Source organism: Mastomys coucha, unplaced genomic scaffold (assembly GCF_008632895.1).
Source record: "Mastomys coucha isolate ucsf_1 unplaced genomic scaffold, UCSF_Mcou_1 pScaffold20, whole genome shotgun sequence".
Classification (NCBI taxonomy): domain Eukaryota; kingdom Metazoa; phylum Chordata; class Mammalia; order Rodentia; family Muridae; genus Mastomys; species Mastomys coucha.
The window spans coordinates 119,981,093-119,997,859 of record NW_022196903.1 but is presented as its reverse complement, the minus strand read 5'-3'; the positions used below and the strand labels follow the sequence as shown (position 1 = coordinate 119,997,859).

Here is a 16,767-nt window from a genome sequence, read left to right as displayed (position 1 = left end):
TCAAAACTGTTGGATATGTTTATAAATGGAAGAAATTTTGACTTTGAAGATTCTTTTTTTCTTTTCCTATTCTGTTTTCTCCTGATCTTTCCAATTTTACTCTTATGTCTCAATGTGCATTTATGCAGCCATACAGAGAGGATAAGAGACAAGAAACCGAGAGAAATCTTTTCTTTATTTAAAACACAAGGGCAGAAGTGGTGTTACAGTTTATAAATAACTATAAATATAGAGTGATAGGCAAAATCTTTCAAATAAATAAATAAATATTGCCACATGCAAAGGGACCTAAGAAGTTACAAGGTGACTTTGGCTCTGCCATCAAGGAAGCCCCACGGTGGTGTTGGGCTTGTGCGTTTCCAACCGGTCCGATACTCAAGTTCTGGGTTTTCCCACGTTGTTGCCTCTGTGGGGAGGCTTCTTTCTGGTGGCTAGTGTACAGACCAACACCCCAACAGGAAATGAAAGCCAGTGCAGAGAAGGTTTGGGGTTCATGGCATCTGCTGCTGTGCGCAGTGTTAGTACTTCAGAGGTGGAACTGGTCACATTGCCTGCTGTTCCTTTGACAAGCAAAAACAGTGGATCCATTTCTAAGTCTGTGTACGTAAGGACAGCGGAAAACACCAAGTGATCTGAAGGGCTGGGCCGATACTGTGCCCTTCCGGTTCTCATCTAAGTAGAGGTAGAAAGAGGGTGCCCTTTGTGTAAGTCGGTCACCAGCTAAGGTGCAGAAGCGGAGAGAACCTCAAAGCCTGCCTAACACGCTTGCTAACACTGTGAGGCTATGCTCACGCCCAGGACAGCCCTGGGGTTTCTGGGACAAATGAAAAATGTCTTAGTTTAATGCCCTAAGAGTTCCCAAGAGTAGCTGCCATTTTGGGGTTAACCCCTGCAGGAGTCCTCTGCTGACTCTAGCAAGATAGTCCTGGATCCCATTTCACTTAGGAAGAATTTTTTTTTCTTACCACTTCACAGAAACCATAACGTAGAACAACCCCGGGTCTCAAGGACTCTTCCCCTCCGGGGACACTCAGAATATATTACAACTCAACCTGCTCCTAGGCTTTCACTAAAATGCCTCTTTGTGTATGTGTGTATGTTGAGACAGGGTTTCTCTGTGTAGCCCTGGCTGTCCTGGAGCTCACTTTGTAGACCAGGCTGGCCTCGAACTCAGAAATCTGCCTGCCTCTGCCTCCCAAGTGCTGGGATTAAAGGTATGCACCACCACTGCCCGGCTCTAAAATGCCTCTTTAGAGAGAGTTCACGGGTTTGCATTTTGTAAAACACCCTAGCAAGGTAGACTTTGATGAGCTAAGACAAATTCAGAAAGCTACCAACAGGGCAGAAAAGCACATTCTATCTTAGAAGCAAGCAGGTTCAGCCCTGGCTTGGCGGGTGTTCACTCTGCAAGGAGCCTGAATTCTGTGGAATGTGTTCTGGATCACCGTGCGTTTGGGTCTTCCTGTCGGCCTCCGGCCAATCGAAAGCTCTTCCTAAAGGGAAGAAATGAGTGTCTTTCTTCGACTTGGCCAGTGAAGACATTAAGGTCAAGGTGCTCAAATTCAAACTCAGAAGTGTGGGTCCCAGAACAATAACAAAAAGCTGCAGAGATAGCCTTCTTCCATGTGTTCAAGATGTGAACTCTTTCTTCGTGCTAAACTGATTGATCAAAATGCTAGGCAAGAGACCGGCTAATAAAGGCCAAGTGTCCAGTTTACCTGTTAGTAAAATAAAATAAAAAGAGCTTCGTGCCTAGTTTACCTGCTGGGGGTCTTTAAAACAGATTAACATTTAAAATTACATGTATGTATGTGTGGATATGTGTGAGTGAGCGCAGATTCCCCTGGAGCTAGAATTACAAGACGTTGTGGATGCTGAGAACTAACTGCGCCTCCTCTCCAGTCTCCCACGGTTGGCTCTTACTTCTGAACAGCGGGGCCTGGCTCGCAGGTGACTCTCAGGCCCATAAGGGAAGGGAGAGAAGCAGACATCCTCGGGGACTGGAGGATGGAGGCTGACGCCGCCCGGGCTGAGGACCTAGACAAACCTAGGAAAGGGGCGACACCGATCCGCGCCTCCCGCGCCCCCGCGAGTATCCCCGCGGCCTCTGCGCAGCACCCCGAGAGGGTCGCTGGCCGCGGGGCCACCTTCCTCTGCGCTTGGCAGCTCGCGCGAGCAGGATACGGGCACGGGCGTGGCGCGGGGCCGCGGCTTGAGCACGTTCAGTGGGTCGCGCTCGGGCGGGTCCTCGGCGCTGCGCGTGTGGCGCCGTGGGCGCACGGTGTAGAAGTGCAGCAGCGGGATCTCGTTCCTGCGCGCCAGGAACTGCGAGAAAGGCGGCGGGTTGGTGCCCGGCTGGAAGATGCGCTTGGCGCGGCCCAGGCTCACCAGGTAGTGATGCTTCTGCGACAAGTAGACGTCATAGCCGTTCTCCAGCGTCCACTGGCGGAACCTGCAGTTCTCCGGGCTGAAGTGAAGCTGTAAGAGAAAGGAAACTCAAGGAGGTGAGGGCCGGCGCTCCGCTAGGGGGAGATGCTCAGCCCAGCTCTGCACCTCCCTCTTAGGAAAGCGCTGAACTTGGCTCAGGCTTCAGGAGAGTGGCTGCTATTAGGGCTCTGGTGGGCACTTCCTGGAGGACCTTGGGCTAGCGCGCCCAGCTTGTCTGAGCAGAGCCCAGAAAGACCTGATGATGTTCTTCTTGTTCAGTGCCCGCCGCTAGGAGAACTAAATATTCCTATTCTCGTTCATATCTGTGTCCATTCATCTTGTTTTATCTCTGTCTGTCTCTATTGTCTGCAGGGAGGACTAGACAAACCCTGCCCCCCCCCCCCCCCCCCCCCCCCGCGCCCTTTTGTCTCCTTCCTGGGGATTGACTAGATTGACTAGATTTCCAGCTTTTTATCTATGTTCCTTTGTGTTTTCTTCCCTTTCATTCTTTTTTCTTCTTTTTCTTTCTTTTTACTCCTTCTTTCCTTCTTTCTTCTCTCTCTCTCTCTCTCTCTCTCTCTCTCTCTCTCTCTCTCTCTCTCTCTTTCTTTTTTTGAGGCAGAACCTCAGTTATCCAGACTGGTCCCGAACTCTGATGTGTACAGGGAGACCTTGAACTTTCAGTTCTCCTGTCTCAATCAACCGAATAGCTGAGATCGACAGCTTGTGCTACTGGGCCTGCGTTGTATACCTTTTTAAAGTCTGCTGGCTGGAAGGTGGTTGTGGCTTGTCTCTGCCTAGAGACTAGAACTGGGATGGACTTTGAAAGGTCCAATAGAAGCGAGGGTGCTGAGATCAAGCCATAATGTAGATTGAAGCTCAGGGAATGAGTTTGCTAACAGATGTTCTGGGTTTGAACCTTACCCCCCACCCCCACTAGTACCAAGTTTTATTGTGTGCCTACCTGGATCTTCACATATTACATTAGTTTCCCAAACTGCACAAAGAATTCTAGAGGTGAGGGCTTCCTGTGTGTGTGTGTAGGTATCTAGCTACCCTGGACAGATGACATTGTAGGTGCTGGGAGGTACACAGCGGTAACAAAACAGAAAACTTTTACCTCAGGAACTTTGGAGTGGGCATCGATAAGAGATTCCTGAGTCAAACAGTCCTTCTTCGTTTCTACCTCAAAATTATTGGGACTATGCTTTAAGCCTTTAGGTTTGGAAAACCTTGATTTATGATCTGAAGGACCAGCCATCACCCCCGAGGGCACAGGGAATTAATTGGAGGTCATTAATAAGAGGGAGAGCTGCAGGTCATGTAGTCCATTCCACTTCCCTTTTTCCAAGGGAAGAAACTGAAATTGGGAGGAGTGAGGGGAGACAACCGAGGCCCCGGATGCTTACGGAACTGAGAAGACACCAAGAGCCTCTCACCCTTTCTAATGTATAAATTGAAAGCATGAGCTGGTGTGGCTTTAGAACCCACAACATACTAGGGACTGTATTCCATGCAAGAATGGATTATGGGGGAAGGGGTGGCAGACTAGAAGCCCAGAGCCTCATTCCAGACCCCAGCTGTGAAGTCTTGAGCATTCCCTGCCAGAGACTGAATGGCCAAGGGGTACTGTAAATGGGATCTCTAAAGCCCTGATGAGAAATGCAGTAAGGAATGGAGAGAAGGTTCAGCGATTTAGAGTGTGTACATTCTCCTGTCCCAGAGTTCAGTTCCCACACACAGACATACAATTTTAAAAATTGAATCTTAGAAAAAAGAGATACAGCCATCATAATGTGGTGACCAACACATAAAGAAACTCACCGATCCAAAAATGTTGCCTTGGAGATCCATGCAAAGGAACCTTCGAGTCATGGCTCCTGTTATCACCACGGAGCCAGCGTCCTCTGGTGTAATCATCAGGGCACCTGCAAGAGGACCTCTCAGGTCAACATGTGCAGTCGTCCCTTCCTTGAAACACTTTCTGAAAAGACATCTCTCTGTAGGGGATGTCATTACACAGCCCCTCTCTGTCTTAACTGTTCCTCTCATTTCTGTGACTCCCAACTCCAACATCAACACTTAGGCACCTCCTCCTTCATTCTACTGCATGGGCACCTTGATCACCCAATAATCCTGCATCTGTATAGCTCACAGGTTGTCCTCCACCTGGTTGCCACCTCCCTCTTTGCCTGGTTAGTATCTTTTACTGTTCGAGGCAGGCACTGTGTCTGTCTAAGAAGTTTGTTTCTGTGATTTTAAAATCTATGTTGGATTTTATTCAAAGACCCAGCTGTATAGAGCCTGGTTCTCCCCCCACATACCCCCTGCCCCCACTGCATGCTCAGAGTTGATCTCTCTTCCCTGCCTGTTGAAGTTGCTTAACCTTCAAGGCCACCTGCAGCCATTTCTGTGGCTTATCTCCCTAATGGGAACTGATCACTCTTCAGCATAATGCCCCTGCCTTTACTACCGTGTGTGCCCCTTACCTGGCTTTACCATATTTGCATGCCTAGAACCTTCCCCCAGAGGAGCAGGGCCCTTCCCCATGTTTACTAGATACCAGGGATAGATAGAGTTTGCTTTTTTGGACCCAGTCCTTTGTGCTTTTCTCACTTGGAGATGTTCTTTCTAGATGCTGGTCCTGGACATCTTTCAATAGCCCCAATTAAAAACTTGCCTTTGGAGCTGGAGAGATAGCTCAGCAGTTAAGAGTGCTCTTCTGAGGGTCCTGAGTTCAAATCCCAGCAACATCATGGTGGCTCACAACCATCCGTAATGAGATCTGACACCCTCTTCTGGTGCATCTGAAGATAGCTACAGCATACTTAGATATAATAATAAATGAATCTTTTTTTTTAAAAATAGATTCCTCTGTCTCAGATTGTTTAAATATATGTCAAATTGACAACTGGCAGAGTTGGTATATATTAAAAACAAACAAACAAAAAAAACAACAAAAAATAACAAAAACTGGCCTTTGACTAAGGCCTGAAGCATGCTTGTATCCCCTTCCCTTAAACAATGATCAATACCTTTAAACAGGCATTCTGTACTAAATGTAAGATTAAGTCACACTGTATTTTAAAATGAATGGTGATTCAGCAAGACTTGACATTTTCTGTTAAAAATAATTTACTTAGATATTTGAGGACACTTCCAACTGCCTGATGGAACTTCACTTCACAGCCCCAAGGAGCCCGCCCCATAAGACTTCTATTTTCTCCTGAGAGAACACATTCTGTGCCTAGCATATGGTAGAGCATCATGGGGATTTGAAGCCTAAGGCCTTTTTCCTACCCCATAAAGACTCAAAACGAAGAACTTTCAAGGGGAGCAAGCAGGCAAAGGTGTACTAACTACAGAAGTTGGTACAGATTGAAGCTGGCTGATGTGCATAGAGGGAACGAGGGTAGGCAGGAGCCTGGGAAGATGACGGCAGAGAGGACCAATCAGGAACATTCATTTGTTTCAAAGTGTTTGTGTGTAGGTTAGCATTCAGGAAACTGGCAAGTGAGGAGAGGTACCTCACATGTTCTTCCAAATGATGTCTGGCTATGTGTCTCAGATATATGGCTGATTTTATGTAAACCCAGATGCACATGTGAAATACAGAGGAATTTATGTCCTGAGAACTTTTTGGTTCAATCAAATGGGGGCAGGAGATTACATTTAGTGAAGTTTTTTTTCTTTCTTTCTTTTTTCTTCTTTTGTGTGCACCTTCTTAAGCACTCTATTTTAAATTCTTAAAACAACTGTTATTTTGTTAAAATTAAATCATTATCATTTTAGCAGTTTTGAAGCATTTTTAAGGGACAAAGCAGGATTCAAACTCAGGTGAGTGACATCTTCCTGCCCAGCAACTGTGGCCTCGTGTGCTCCTGAAGTACCCTGAAGCCACAGGAATCTCGCTGTCACAGCCCCTGTTGCCCGAGCATAGCATAGCAGTTCCAGCCTGCTTTGCAGGGTCACCACCATCAAATGGACTGATGGCTTTAAAACAAAACAAAACAAAACAAAACAAAACAACAAAACAATGACTTGCCGGTTGACCACTCCCACACCCTGACGTCATGCTAGCCTGCATGATGATTGGAAGCCCTGCAGGCAGCGAGCATGGTGCACGCCCTCACTCTAAGGCCAGTCCTAGTGGAGACCTCACTGCAGAGTGCGCTTGGGCTTTTTAATGAAACCAACAAAGGCTAGCAGAAAAGTTCACTTGGCCTAGAACATGCTAAGCCACACGCCGGAAGACGAGAGTGATGAGCAAGCCTCTTCTGCTCTGTGCAAACATGGTGGAGGCTGCAAAGCTGGCCCTGCTCACATGAGAAAAAGCTTACTGACCCTAAAGAGATCCCAAGAGCCTTCTAAGCTCAGGGGAGCTTGGAGCATCTTGGGGGCAGATCACTCCATCCTGTCAAGATCAAGCAGGAGTTGGAACACTCAACTCTTTTTCTTTTCTTTTTTTTTTTTTAGATTTATTTATTTATTTTATGTATATGAGTATACACTGTAGCTGTACAGATAGTTGTGAGCCTTTATCTGGCTGTTGGGAATTGACTTTTAGGACCTCCACTTGCTCAGATCAACCCTGCTCACTCAGGCTCACGCCAGTCCGCCCTGCTTGCTCGATCCCAAATATGTATTTATTATTATAAATAAGTACACCATAGCTGTCTTCAGATGCACCAGAAGAGGGCATCAGATCTTATTATGGGTGGTCATGAGCCACCATGTGGTTGCTGGGATTTGAACTCAGGACCTTTGGAAGAGCGGTCGGGGCTCTTACCTGCTGAGCCATCTCGCCAGCCCTCTTTTTCTTTTTTTAAGATTTATTTATTATTAAACATAAGAACACTGTAGCACTCTAGAAAAGGGCGTCAGATCTCATTACGGGTGATTGTGAGCCACCAGGTGGTTGCTGGGATTCAAACTCAGGACCCTCAGAAGAGCAGTCAGTGCTTTTACCTGCTGAGCCATCTCACCAACCCCGATACTCAACTCTTAACCAAGAATTTACGAGAGCAAAACTTTGAAATGGGACAGTAGAAACATTTGCCTCATTTTGTCTTCCTGAAGATGTAATGACTTCCAGTGGTACTGCCTGCATGTGATGTACAGGCATACATGCAAGCAAGAGTCATACAGATGAAGTAAGATAAATGAATAAGCTGGGCGGTGGTGGCGCACGCCTTTAATCCCAGCACTTGGGAGGCAGAGGCAGGCGGATTTCTGAGTTCGAGGCCAGCCTGGTCTACAGAGTGAGTTCCAGGACAGCCAGGGCTACACAGAGAAACCCTGTCTCAAAAAGCCAAAAAAAAAAAAAAGAAAAGAAAAAAAAGATAAATGAATAAGATAAATAAATGGGGTCATAATTAAACCATGCTCTGCTGTGAATATGTAATTGATGAAAAGGAAGATTCTATGTTCTATGAATAGCATGTAAAGATAAGAACAAGATAAAGAGTCGCCCCTGTGGAAATGCACGTAACTGAGACTAATGCATTAGATTAGTGTTACTCTCCCCTAAAGGGAAAGTCCACACAAGACAAAAATCACACACAGCTAAAGTCAGGTTAATTCATTTTATTGCTCCTCAACCACATTCATGGCTCCTGGCATCCTCCCGCCCTGATATCTGTAAGCTCCCAAGGAAGAAGGCCCGCCATTTTAGACTGCTTTCAAAGTAGACTGATCTCACACATCCTCCTTACCTAAGCCTGGACTGACCGCAGAGGGTCCACTTTTCAAAAGAGATTCTATGAGTCTAGGGAAGTTGTATGTGCATTCTCTAATTATAAGCCAATTTCCAATCTCTAGAACCAAAACAGTTCACCCTTATCTACTGTCCAGCACTTGAAATCACATGTAGTCTTGCAGTGGAAGTCAGGGCTGTCTTCCAGAGAGAGAGATACGATGGCATTTCCTAAAAGGTTGATAATTCACTGGGAGATAAGAGATCTATGAAGAACTATATCACATTTGACAGAAGGTTGTGTGGTGTCAGGCACTTTATAGGTCCTGTTCTACAGAAAACAAGCAGTTCTGTGGACCCATGTAGTGTACCTAGATTTACTCCAGATTCTCCTCATCAGGCTCAAACCTGACTTTCAAGAGGTAACCCCAAGGCCCCCCTTTAAATCCCTGAGTTTTGGAGTATGCCTTGTATTTGAAGAGAGCCTTTCTCTTCCTCTTCCTCCTCCTCCTCCCCCTCCTCCTCCTTCTTTCCCTCTTCCTACCCCTGCCTCCTCCTCTTCCTCTTCCTCCTCCTCCTTCCCCCATTTCCTGTCAGTGTAGCATGTGGACAGGTGTAAGCTGCTGGCTTTGCATGTGCCTGTACCTGGCTGCTAGGTTTACTATCTCTTGGTTTCTAGCAGAGAGAAACGTGTTTGCACAGCAAGGCCACATCCAGGAGATGGGCTCACCTATTGCAACAGTGCAGAGGCAATCATAATCCTCTGCACATAATCATAATCCTTAAAGAAAGTTCTTTAGTGAGGTGCAAACTGCCACTGCTCAGTGCTTTACATGGCACCGAACCCAGCTGCACCCTCTTGGAGTAACTTTTCAGTTTTGTTTTGTTTTATGTGTATGTCTGTCTTGTCTGCATGTATTTCTGTGCACCACACTTGTGCAGTGCCATCAGAGGTCAGAAGAGGGCATTAGATCTCCTGGAACTGAAGTTATAGATCACTGTAAGCTACCACTTGGGTGGTGGACTGAACCTGGACCCTCTACAAGAGTAGCAAGTGCTCTTAGCTGCTGGCTATCTCTCCAGCCTCTCTATCTCCATTTAGAATACTTTTTACACGTCTGCAAAATAGGACATGTGTCTTTTTCAATACCCATCTCTCTTGCCACTCTATTTTCTATGTATTATTCCTTATGCTGGAAGGGGCTCTCAGTTGAATACATCTAGTTAATTGACAGGTATGACTTATGATCCAATTTTCCATAGACTCCATCCTTGAGAATATCCCAATTGTTTCACATCACCAGTGAGTTTACCACCAGCTAATCAGTTTTGTTACCAACTGAACACATTTTAGCTTCTCAGAGACAAACCACCAACCACACAGAATGCTTCTGAAGCACCCTGCATACCTGCTGAGTGGATGCATTCAGTTAGACCTGCCAAGACCACACATCTTGGTGGTCTGTTTTAACATAATGCCCTTGAGAAAGCTTTGTTTTGTTTGAGATGGTCTCACTATATCCCTGACTAGTCTCTCCCAGTTAAGTTCTGTCTGGGTTATTCTTCTCTTTGAGCCCTTGTCTATCCATCTTTCCCTACAATTCTTGAACTTCTGGAAAGAAAATTGTCTCATTATTGGAAATGGGTTACAATAGCAATTATTCAGGTTGAGAAAAACCTGTAATTCAAATAAAAAGGAAGAAAAAAATCTTTAGGTTACACACACACACACACACACACACACTATGCATACAAGAAGCTAGACAATTCATCTAGCCCAAGGCTTCTCCACTACTTCTGTAGGTTGTCAGCAGAGAGTTTCCCCTCTTCCCAACCTGGAGCCCATACTCACTGTAGATGGTCTGATGGGGAGTGCCATCTACATGGCCATCCCAATGAATCTGTAGGTGATAGTTGGTCCTGGCTGTAGCTGTGTACAGGTGGATCAGACTTCCCCAGTTGGAGCTAAGCAGTGGGGACGTGTCCAGATAGGCTCTAACAGTGCCCAAGCTGCAGACTGTGCACAGAGCGCCCACTAGGAGTCTGAAACAGGTCCCCAGCATTGCACAGTGCTAAGTGGCTGATGCTGAGTTTGAAATCTGACACTCCCAGACTGGCTGGGACCTTGCTGGCCTTTCTTCTTCCTGGGAAGAAGCTGAGAGCTGAGGTGGGGATCCTGGGTTAGATTCCCTCCTTTTTTCCCTGGGACTTTTAAAGGGTGGTGGTGTGACATCAAGCAGGAAAAACAATGCTGCCACATCCTCTGTGTTGTAATCATCCATTCGAAGAAAAAGCCCAGACTTCTTAGGCTTGCGGAAGGCGCGTCAGTTCCAGGCACACACACATACATGCACGCACACACCCCTCAATTTCAAGCCAGTGCTCCCATAAGTGAATGATGTGTGGGCAAAAGTTATCTGTGACCCTGGGTCATCCCTTGACCTGTCCCACTTCCATCAGGAAGTGTGAAGGCAGCCAGCAGTACTGAAACAAACTAACAAAAAAAACAAAAAACAAAAAAAACCCCCAGAAAACCAGAAAGCCGCCTCCTCGCTAACTCATCTCCCTCCAGTGTACTTGTTTTGGTTTGCTTAAGCCTTTTACCCTCAGCTGCCAAGAGTGTACTTGGAGCTACTCCTGGCTGCTGCATCAGGTAGGTGTCTTGATAATATGGAGACATGTGATGCTATCAGGCAAATAAGACCTCCTCCCTCATACACATACCTCAGGATGGGTGTGTTAGGTGGGAGCAAGAGCTCAACAGCCCCCATTACCATTTGCGAAGACCTCAAGACAAGAAGAAGAAAAACAAGGCCTTGAGGTCAGCAAAATAAATGGCAAACTCTGGTTTCTCAGTTTCCCTCGTTTGGATGAGACAGGGAACTAAACTGGTAATTATGGCTTTGCCGATAGGAAGGAGACTCATTTGGAGGACCAGAAAGGCACCGCTGGCTGATCAGAGGGGTCAGAGGGCAGGAAGCATCCAGGAGCTACAGGACTGGGCACCTCCCCAGCCGGTGTCCACACCCTGGGACCTTGTGTGAGTGGGTGCCTCACTGCAGAAATTGCTCTGCGCACGCCCTCTGCGGAGGTGCGTCTGATGCAGGGGTGTGGGGTGTGGAATTGGAGGTTGAAGGCAGAACTAGCACACTCAGTCCATTGGAGGGCAGACTGCTGGAACAGACATCAGCAACACATGGTTACAAAGGGAGTGTTGCTCACTCAGTGTCCCAGGTTACTGAGTTCCTACAGTGGAAGAGTATCCTGAAAGATAGACATCAAAGCTGATGAAAGAGAGAGTAAGATTCAACAAACCAGTGGAGGATGCAGATAAAGACAAGTAGCCATCGTGTAGAGCACATGGATGCTTGCACGTAGCTGAGGCAAGTGGAGATGCCCGTTCCGCCTCCAGTTCCAGTTGGGTCCAGGCTTCTGTAGTTTACAGAGTGTTTTCTCATCTGCTAGCTCTTTGAACTTCACTGCAACTCTATAAGACAGGCACACTGTGCTATTAATATTTAAAATATGTATTTATTACTAATTTGCTCATTTATCAAGACAGGGTCTCGCTATATAGCCCTAACTGGCCTCAAACTCACGAAGCTCTGCCTGCTTCTGTCTCCTGATTGCTGCGATTAAAGATGTGTTCATTAGGGCTGGCCTTCAAAAACAATGTGTGTGTGTGTGTGGGGGGCGTGTATAGGTGTGTGTGGGTGGAATGAAGTGGGGTGTGTGTGTGTGTATGTGTGTGTGTGGTGTATGAGATGTGATGTGTGTGTGTGTGTGTGTGTGTGTGTATTGCCATTTTTGAGAGTGTTCATGTGTGGATGTATATGTGTTCGAGTAAAGATCAGCAGTCAACCTCAGGGTTGCACTCCCTCAGGAGCTGTGCACCTTAGTTTTTTTCCTGACCGGGACCTAGTATTTTCCAATTAGGCTAGGCTGACTGGCCAGCAAGCTCCCAGGATCCTCCTGTTTCTCCTTCCCCAGATTGAAATGACAAGCTTGTAAGTGGGCCCTGGGCATCAAACTCGAGTCTTCACGCTTGTGTGGTGAGTGCTTTGCTGAGTGATCTCCCTCCCCAGCGCTAGTACTTTAATCTTATACATCAAGGAATGGAGAGCTAAAACCTGTAATGCCAAAGTCACGAAGCAACACCCAGAAGAGTTTGAACTAAGTCTGCCGATGGCTAGGATGCTTCTCTGGGATGAATCGTAGCCATAGCTAATGCTCACTGAGAGACCACTAATCCTCTCACTAGCCTGTTTCCTTCGCTCTTGTGTTAGCTCACTTAATAACCCCATGAGGAGGCTGTTACATATTTCCTTTATTTATGTACGGAAACCAATGGGAAGGGTCTAACTAACTTGCCTAAATATAAGTGGCCAATGCACACAGAGGGTGTCGGTGACCAGCTCTGGATCTCCTAAGCCCTTTGAATGACACATCAACTCTCACAGCCCATCAACACCAGAGTTGTGTGACCTACCCCTTAATGAGAAAGACCAGGTGCAAAGACATCACCTTTTTCTTAGTAAACCAAGCTCACTCCTAGGATATATCTTTAGGGAATATGTGCTTGTCACTCCAAGGTTAGACAAAAGTTGTCTGACATTTAATTGCTTATGTCTGAGTCTTATTTAATAGATTATTCATTAATATTTAATGGCCACAAGGTAGAGTGGTGGCACGTGCCTGTAACTGATCATTTTGCAAATAGAGACAGGAGGATCACAAGTTCAAGGTCATTATTAGCTATAAAGGAAGTCTGAGGCCAGCCTGGGCCACACAAGACCCTACTTCAAAAACTTAATGAATGCCTCCAGCTCTTGGTGCTTTCAGACTTGGACTGCCCTCAGCGTTGGTTAGAGAAGTGTCATTGTGCCATGGGCAGTAGCAGATGCAGAGACATTACAGTTCAATGTGTTGAGAATGTGAGGCTGAGTGCTCAGCCCTAAACTGGATGTCTATATCAACACATACCCACACCAAGGCACGGAGAGCATCCTACACCAAGGCTCAGAGAGCATCCTACACCAAGGCATCCCGCACCAAGGCACAGAGAGCATCCTACACCAAGGCTCAGAGAGCATCCTACACCAAGGCTCAGAGAGCATCCTACACCAAGGCTCAGAGAGCATCCTACACCAAGGCACAGAGAGCATCCCACACCAAGGCACAGAGAGCATCCCACACCAAGGCATCCCACACCAAGGCACAGAGAGCATCTTACACCAAGGCTCAGAGAGCATCCTACACCAAGGCATGGAGAGCATCCCACACCAAGGCACGGAGAGCATCCCACACCAAGGCACGGAGAGCATCCCACACCAAGGCACGGAGAGCATCCTACACCAAGGCACAGAGAGCACCACAGAGGAAAAAGGAGAGAATACAAGAGCTGGAGAGTGGGGAGGAGTGCTATGAAACACTCTCTTCTAGACCAGATGCAGCTATCGCACTCACAAACTTAGAGCAACTGTGGTTGCCTGTACAAGGTCAAACCCACCACCCCTGCTCCCCTCTCTGCATAGACAGAAGATTTCCCGGCTCCACTCCTTACTGAGGAACCGTTGGCAGGAAATTGTTGCTGGGGGAAGAGGAGTCTTTTTTTTTTCTCCTGAAGATGTGGTTACTGGTGGGTTTCCCATGCTCCAAGGATTGTCTCCCACCCATACATGCACAGGCTACAGTAACTGAACTTGATGGGTTGTCAAGGGAACAGATACAGCATTAAATTGGAAGAATGCATGTTGAGAGAGAAAAAGGGGAGCTTGAGGAAGCTGATGGAGCAGATATGGTCATAGATGGTCATATACATGTATGAAGTTATCAATAATTAAGAAAACCCCAACAACATTAATGGCAGCAGCCACAAAGTAGTTCATAAATACAGTAGAACACTTTAGCTAGTGGAAGGAATAACTGGGTTTCAGAATTGAAATGCAAGTTTCTCAGAAACATTTGCTGATTGGTAACTCCATGCTACCTCTTCTGGTTAAGAGTAGTCAAGGGCTGGGAAGTTCCTGTGAGACAGTTCATGGCCGAGAATCTTTCCTGAGAAGAGGGATGAGGAGGAGGGGGTTTTAGGAATAAAGAACAGAACAAATATTTTCAAGGCTTCCAATATTACTGAGAAAGGCTTTGCTTACTCTCAGGACCCATAGGAGTGCCAAATTAGCAAGATATGGATGAACTGTTAAGGGAATTCACAAAAGCAAGGCCATCAGAGGAATGATGCAATTCTCTGATGCTTTGGAGGAACGGGGGAGTTAAATAAACTTTACCAGAATGATGGGAAAGGCTGTCGCCCACCATCGCTGGCTGGGTTCCTAGAGAAGCTCAGGGAGCAGGCCTCTGGCTTGTTCCACTTGTTTTAGGAGGAAATGATTTCCACACACTTTCCTTCAAAGCGATGCTCAGATACTCAGCAGCTGGATCTGAAGGTTAAGTAACCTGTTTCTGTAGGGTGTGAGAGACATGTTCCACACTTGACAAGAGCAATGGCGGATGCAAGGCTCTCTGACTAGGAAATGTTGAGAACGAAGATGAGGTTTATCCATTGGAACAGGATAGAGGCAGCATTTTCAGCTCCAGGGAGCACTTCCTGCTGGAGGAACCTGTGGAGGTCCCAGAAGAAATGTAAAACCCAAACATTCTAGGATTCTGACTTCATCCCTGTTGAACCAGAAGGGGTCAGGATGGGGCTAGCCATTATCTGTGCTCTGTTCAAAAGAACTTGGGATATTTGGATAGTCCAGTGTTCATTAACAATGGGCTGTACGTCCTGGCATGCACTAGATTTAGCGTATAGAAACCAAGGCCCCCTTTATTGGCTTGCTCCATTGTTCTACTGCCCCTCCCTCTAAGGTTCCCCCACTTAACTGCAGGTTCAGATGTACCTTGATGGAGAGTGTTAGTATACAGGCACACAGCCTTTCCCTAGAGCCCATGAGTGGTCTCTAAGGCTCCCATGGATGAGCCTTGGAAGCACCCTTCAGGGATGTTGGTTTTGAGTCCTTGTATCTCGAGGGCACTGTACTGTCACTGTTCAGAATCTGAGAACTGGTGTGAGTCTCTGAACTCAGAATGAAGCTCACAGACTCCAGTTGTGAGAAGGAGCCCAGGGTTGTGGGATTTTTAGGATGTCTCAAATGGATCCCAGTGGATGCTGGGATATAGCAGAAAGGCTGGTCTCATCTCTATCCTGCCCTGGAAGTGCTGGGTCTTGGAGCATTTGCTAGGGAGCTGTGTGGTGGCCTTTGTTGAAGGTTCTGCCATCATACACACAGATCCAGGCTTCCAATATGAATAGAGACAATGAGGCTATCTTTAAGTTGTTTTTCCTCCATTGATCATGTGTACTTGAAGTATTCTTAACATTAAACTTAAAAAACATTTTTGTTATTATTTTATTTTATATGTGGTACCTGGGTGTATGCACGTATACCACATACATGCAGGTGCCTATAGAGGCCAAAAGAGAGTATCATGTATCTTGAACCTTATCGAAACTATTTAAAATACTTAAATGCAGAAACCTCAGTTTCCCTGCCAGCTCAGAAACCATCACATACAAAAATCCTGGTTGCAGTCAAAAACAAAATGAATGGAATGCTTGTGCTTAGGCCAAACAAAACTACTTGCCTCTTTTCGGTATAATCATTTTCCCAAATATATTGTAGATAAGAGTGGGCAACACAGGAAGCAAAAGCAAGTTTGAAAGTGAAATCTCGAGAAGTTCACAGAAACAATACAATCCCATATTGCAGATACAAAAGGAAAGACAGTTGAGACACATTTGTCAAGAGCGCCCTGACCATCTTCAGTCGCAGGCTCTGCCAGGTGCTCACTCTTTAGGTGCTTCTCATAGCATGACGTTAGCCCACTGCTGCGGATGCTGCCTGTTCTGAGAGCTAATGGGCTTCCCAGGACATAGGATCCTCTTAGATTAGGAGATCTAGGGGAAAATAAAGTCACTGTAAGAGTCATTCAGGCCGTTGAAGTCATAGCGATGCTGATGCTGTTGTCACCAGAGGGTCCTGCTAACTGCAGACATTCTGTGTAAACCTAATAGGATGGGGATACATAAGCCTTCTCATCACACAAGAGCAAACACAGCCACAGGAATTCATCCACCTTCTGTCAGAGTTACCTGGCTTCGTTTCACTTGACTGTTTTTAAACTGAGCATGTATGTCATGCCAGCCATTTCTAAAATAACTTCTTAGAGTAAAAAATAATGTCATTATGATATCTTCATTCCTATATCATTGTATCTGGCCATATTTAGTTTCCTCTACCCCCTTCCACAAATTGCAAGGGTTTTTTTTTTTTTGTTTTGGTTTTTTGTTTGTCAACCTGACACAAGTTAAAGTTATTGGAAAGAGGAACTTCAACTAAGAAAATGCCTTCAGGGGCTGGAGAGGTAACACAGCGATTAAGAGCACTCACTGCTCTTTCAGAGGTTTTGAGTTCAATTCCCAGCAAGTACATGGTGGCTCACAACCATCTGTAATGGGATCTGATGCCCTCTTCTGGTGTGTCTGAACACCAGTGTACAGTGTACTCACATATGTAAAATAAATAATCTAAAAAAGGAGGAGGACAACTAAGAGGAAAAAGAGGAGGGGGCCTTCATTAGAT

At 46.2% G+C, this 16,767-nt stretch overlaps 1 protein-coding gene across 1 annotated transcript; it reads right to left on the bottom strand.

The window, feature by feature from the left end:
- Positions 1–1,388: 1,388 nt before the first annotated feature.
- Fgf23 (fibroblast growth factor 23) lies at positions 1,389–10,208 on the bottom strand. The gene is made up of 3 exons (XM_031380980.1): positions 9,975–10,208; positions 4,252–4,355; positions 1,389–2,478 (listed from the first exon to the last, which is right to left on the bottom strand). Exons 1-3 carry the CDS (start codon positions 10,183–10,185, stop codon positions 2,038–2,040), a joined length of 756 nt encoding a protein of 251 aa, XP_031236840.1. The 5' UTR covers positions 10,186–10,208; the 3' UTR covers positions 1,389–2,037.
- Between the last annotated feature and the right edge of the window lie 6,559 nt (positions 10,209–16,767).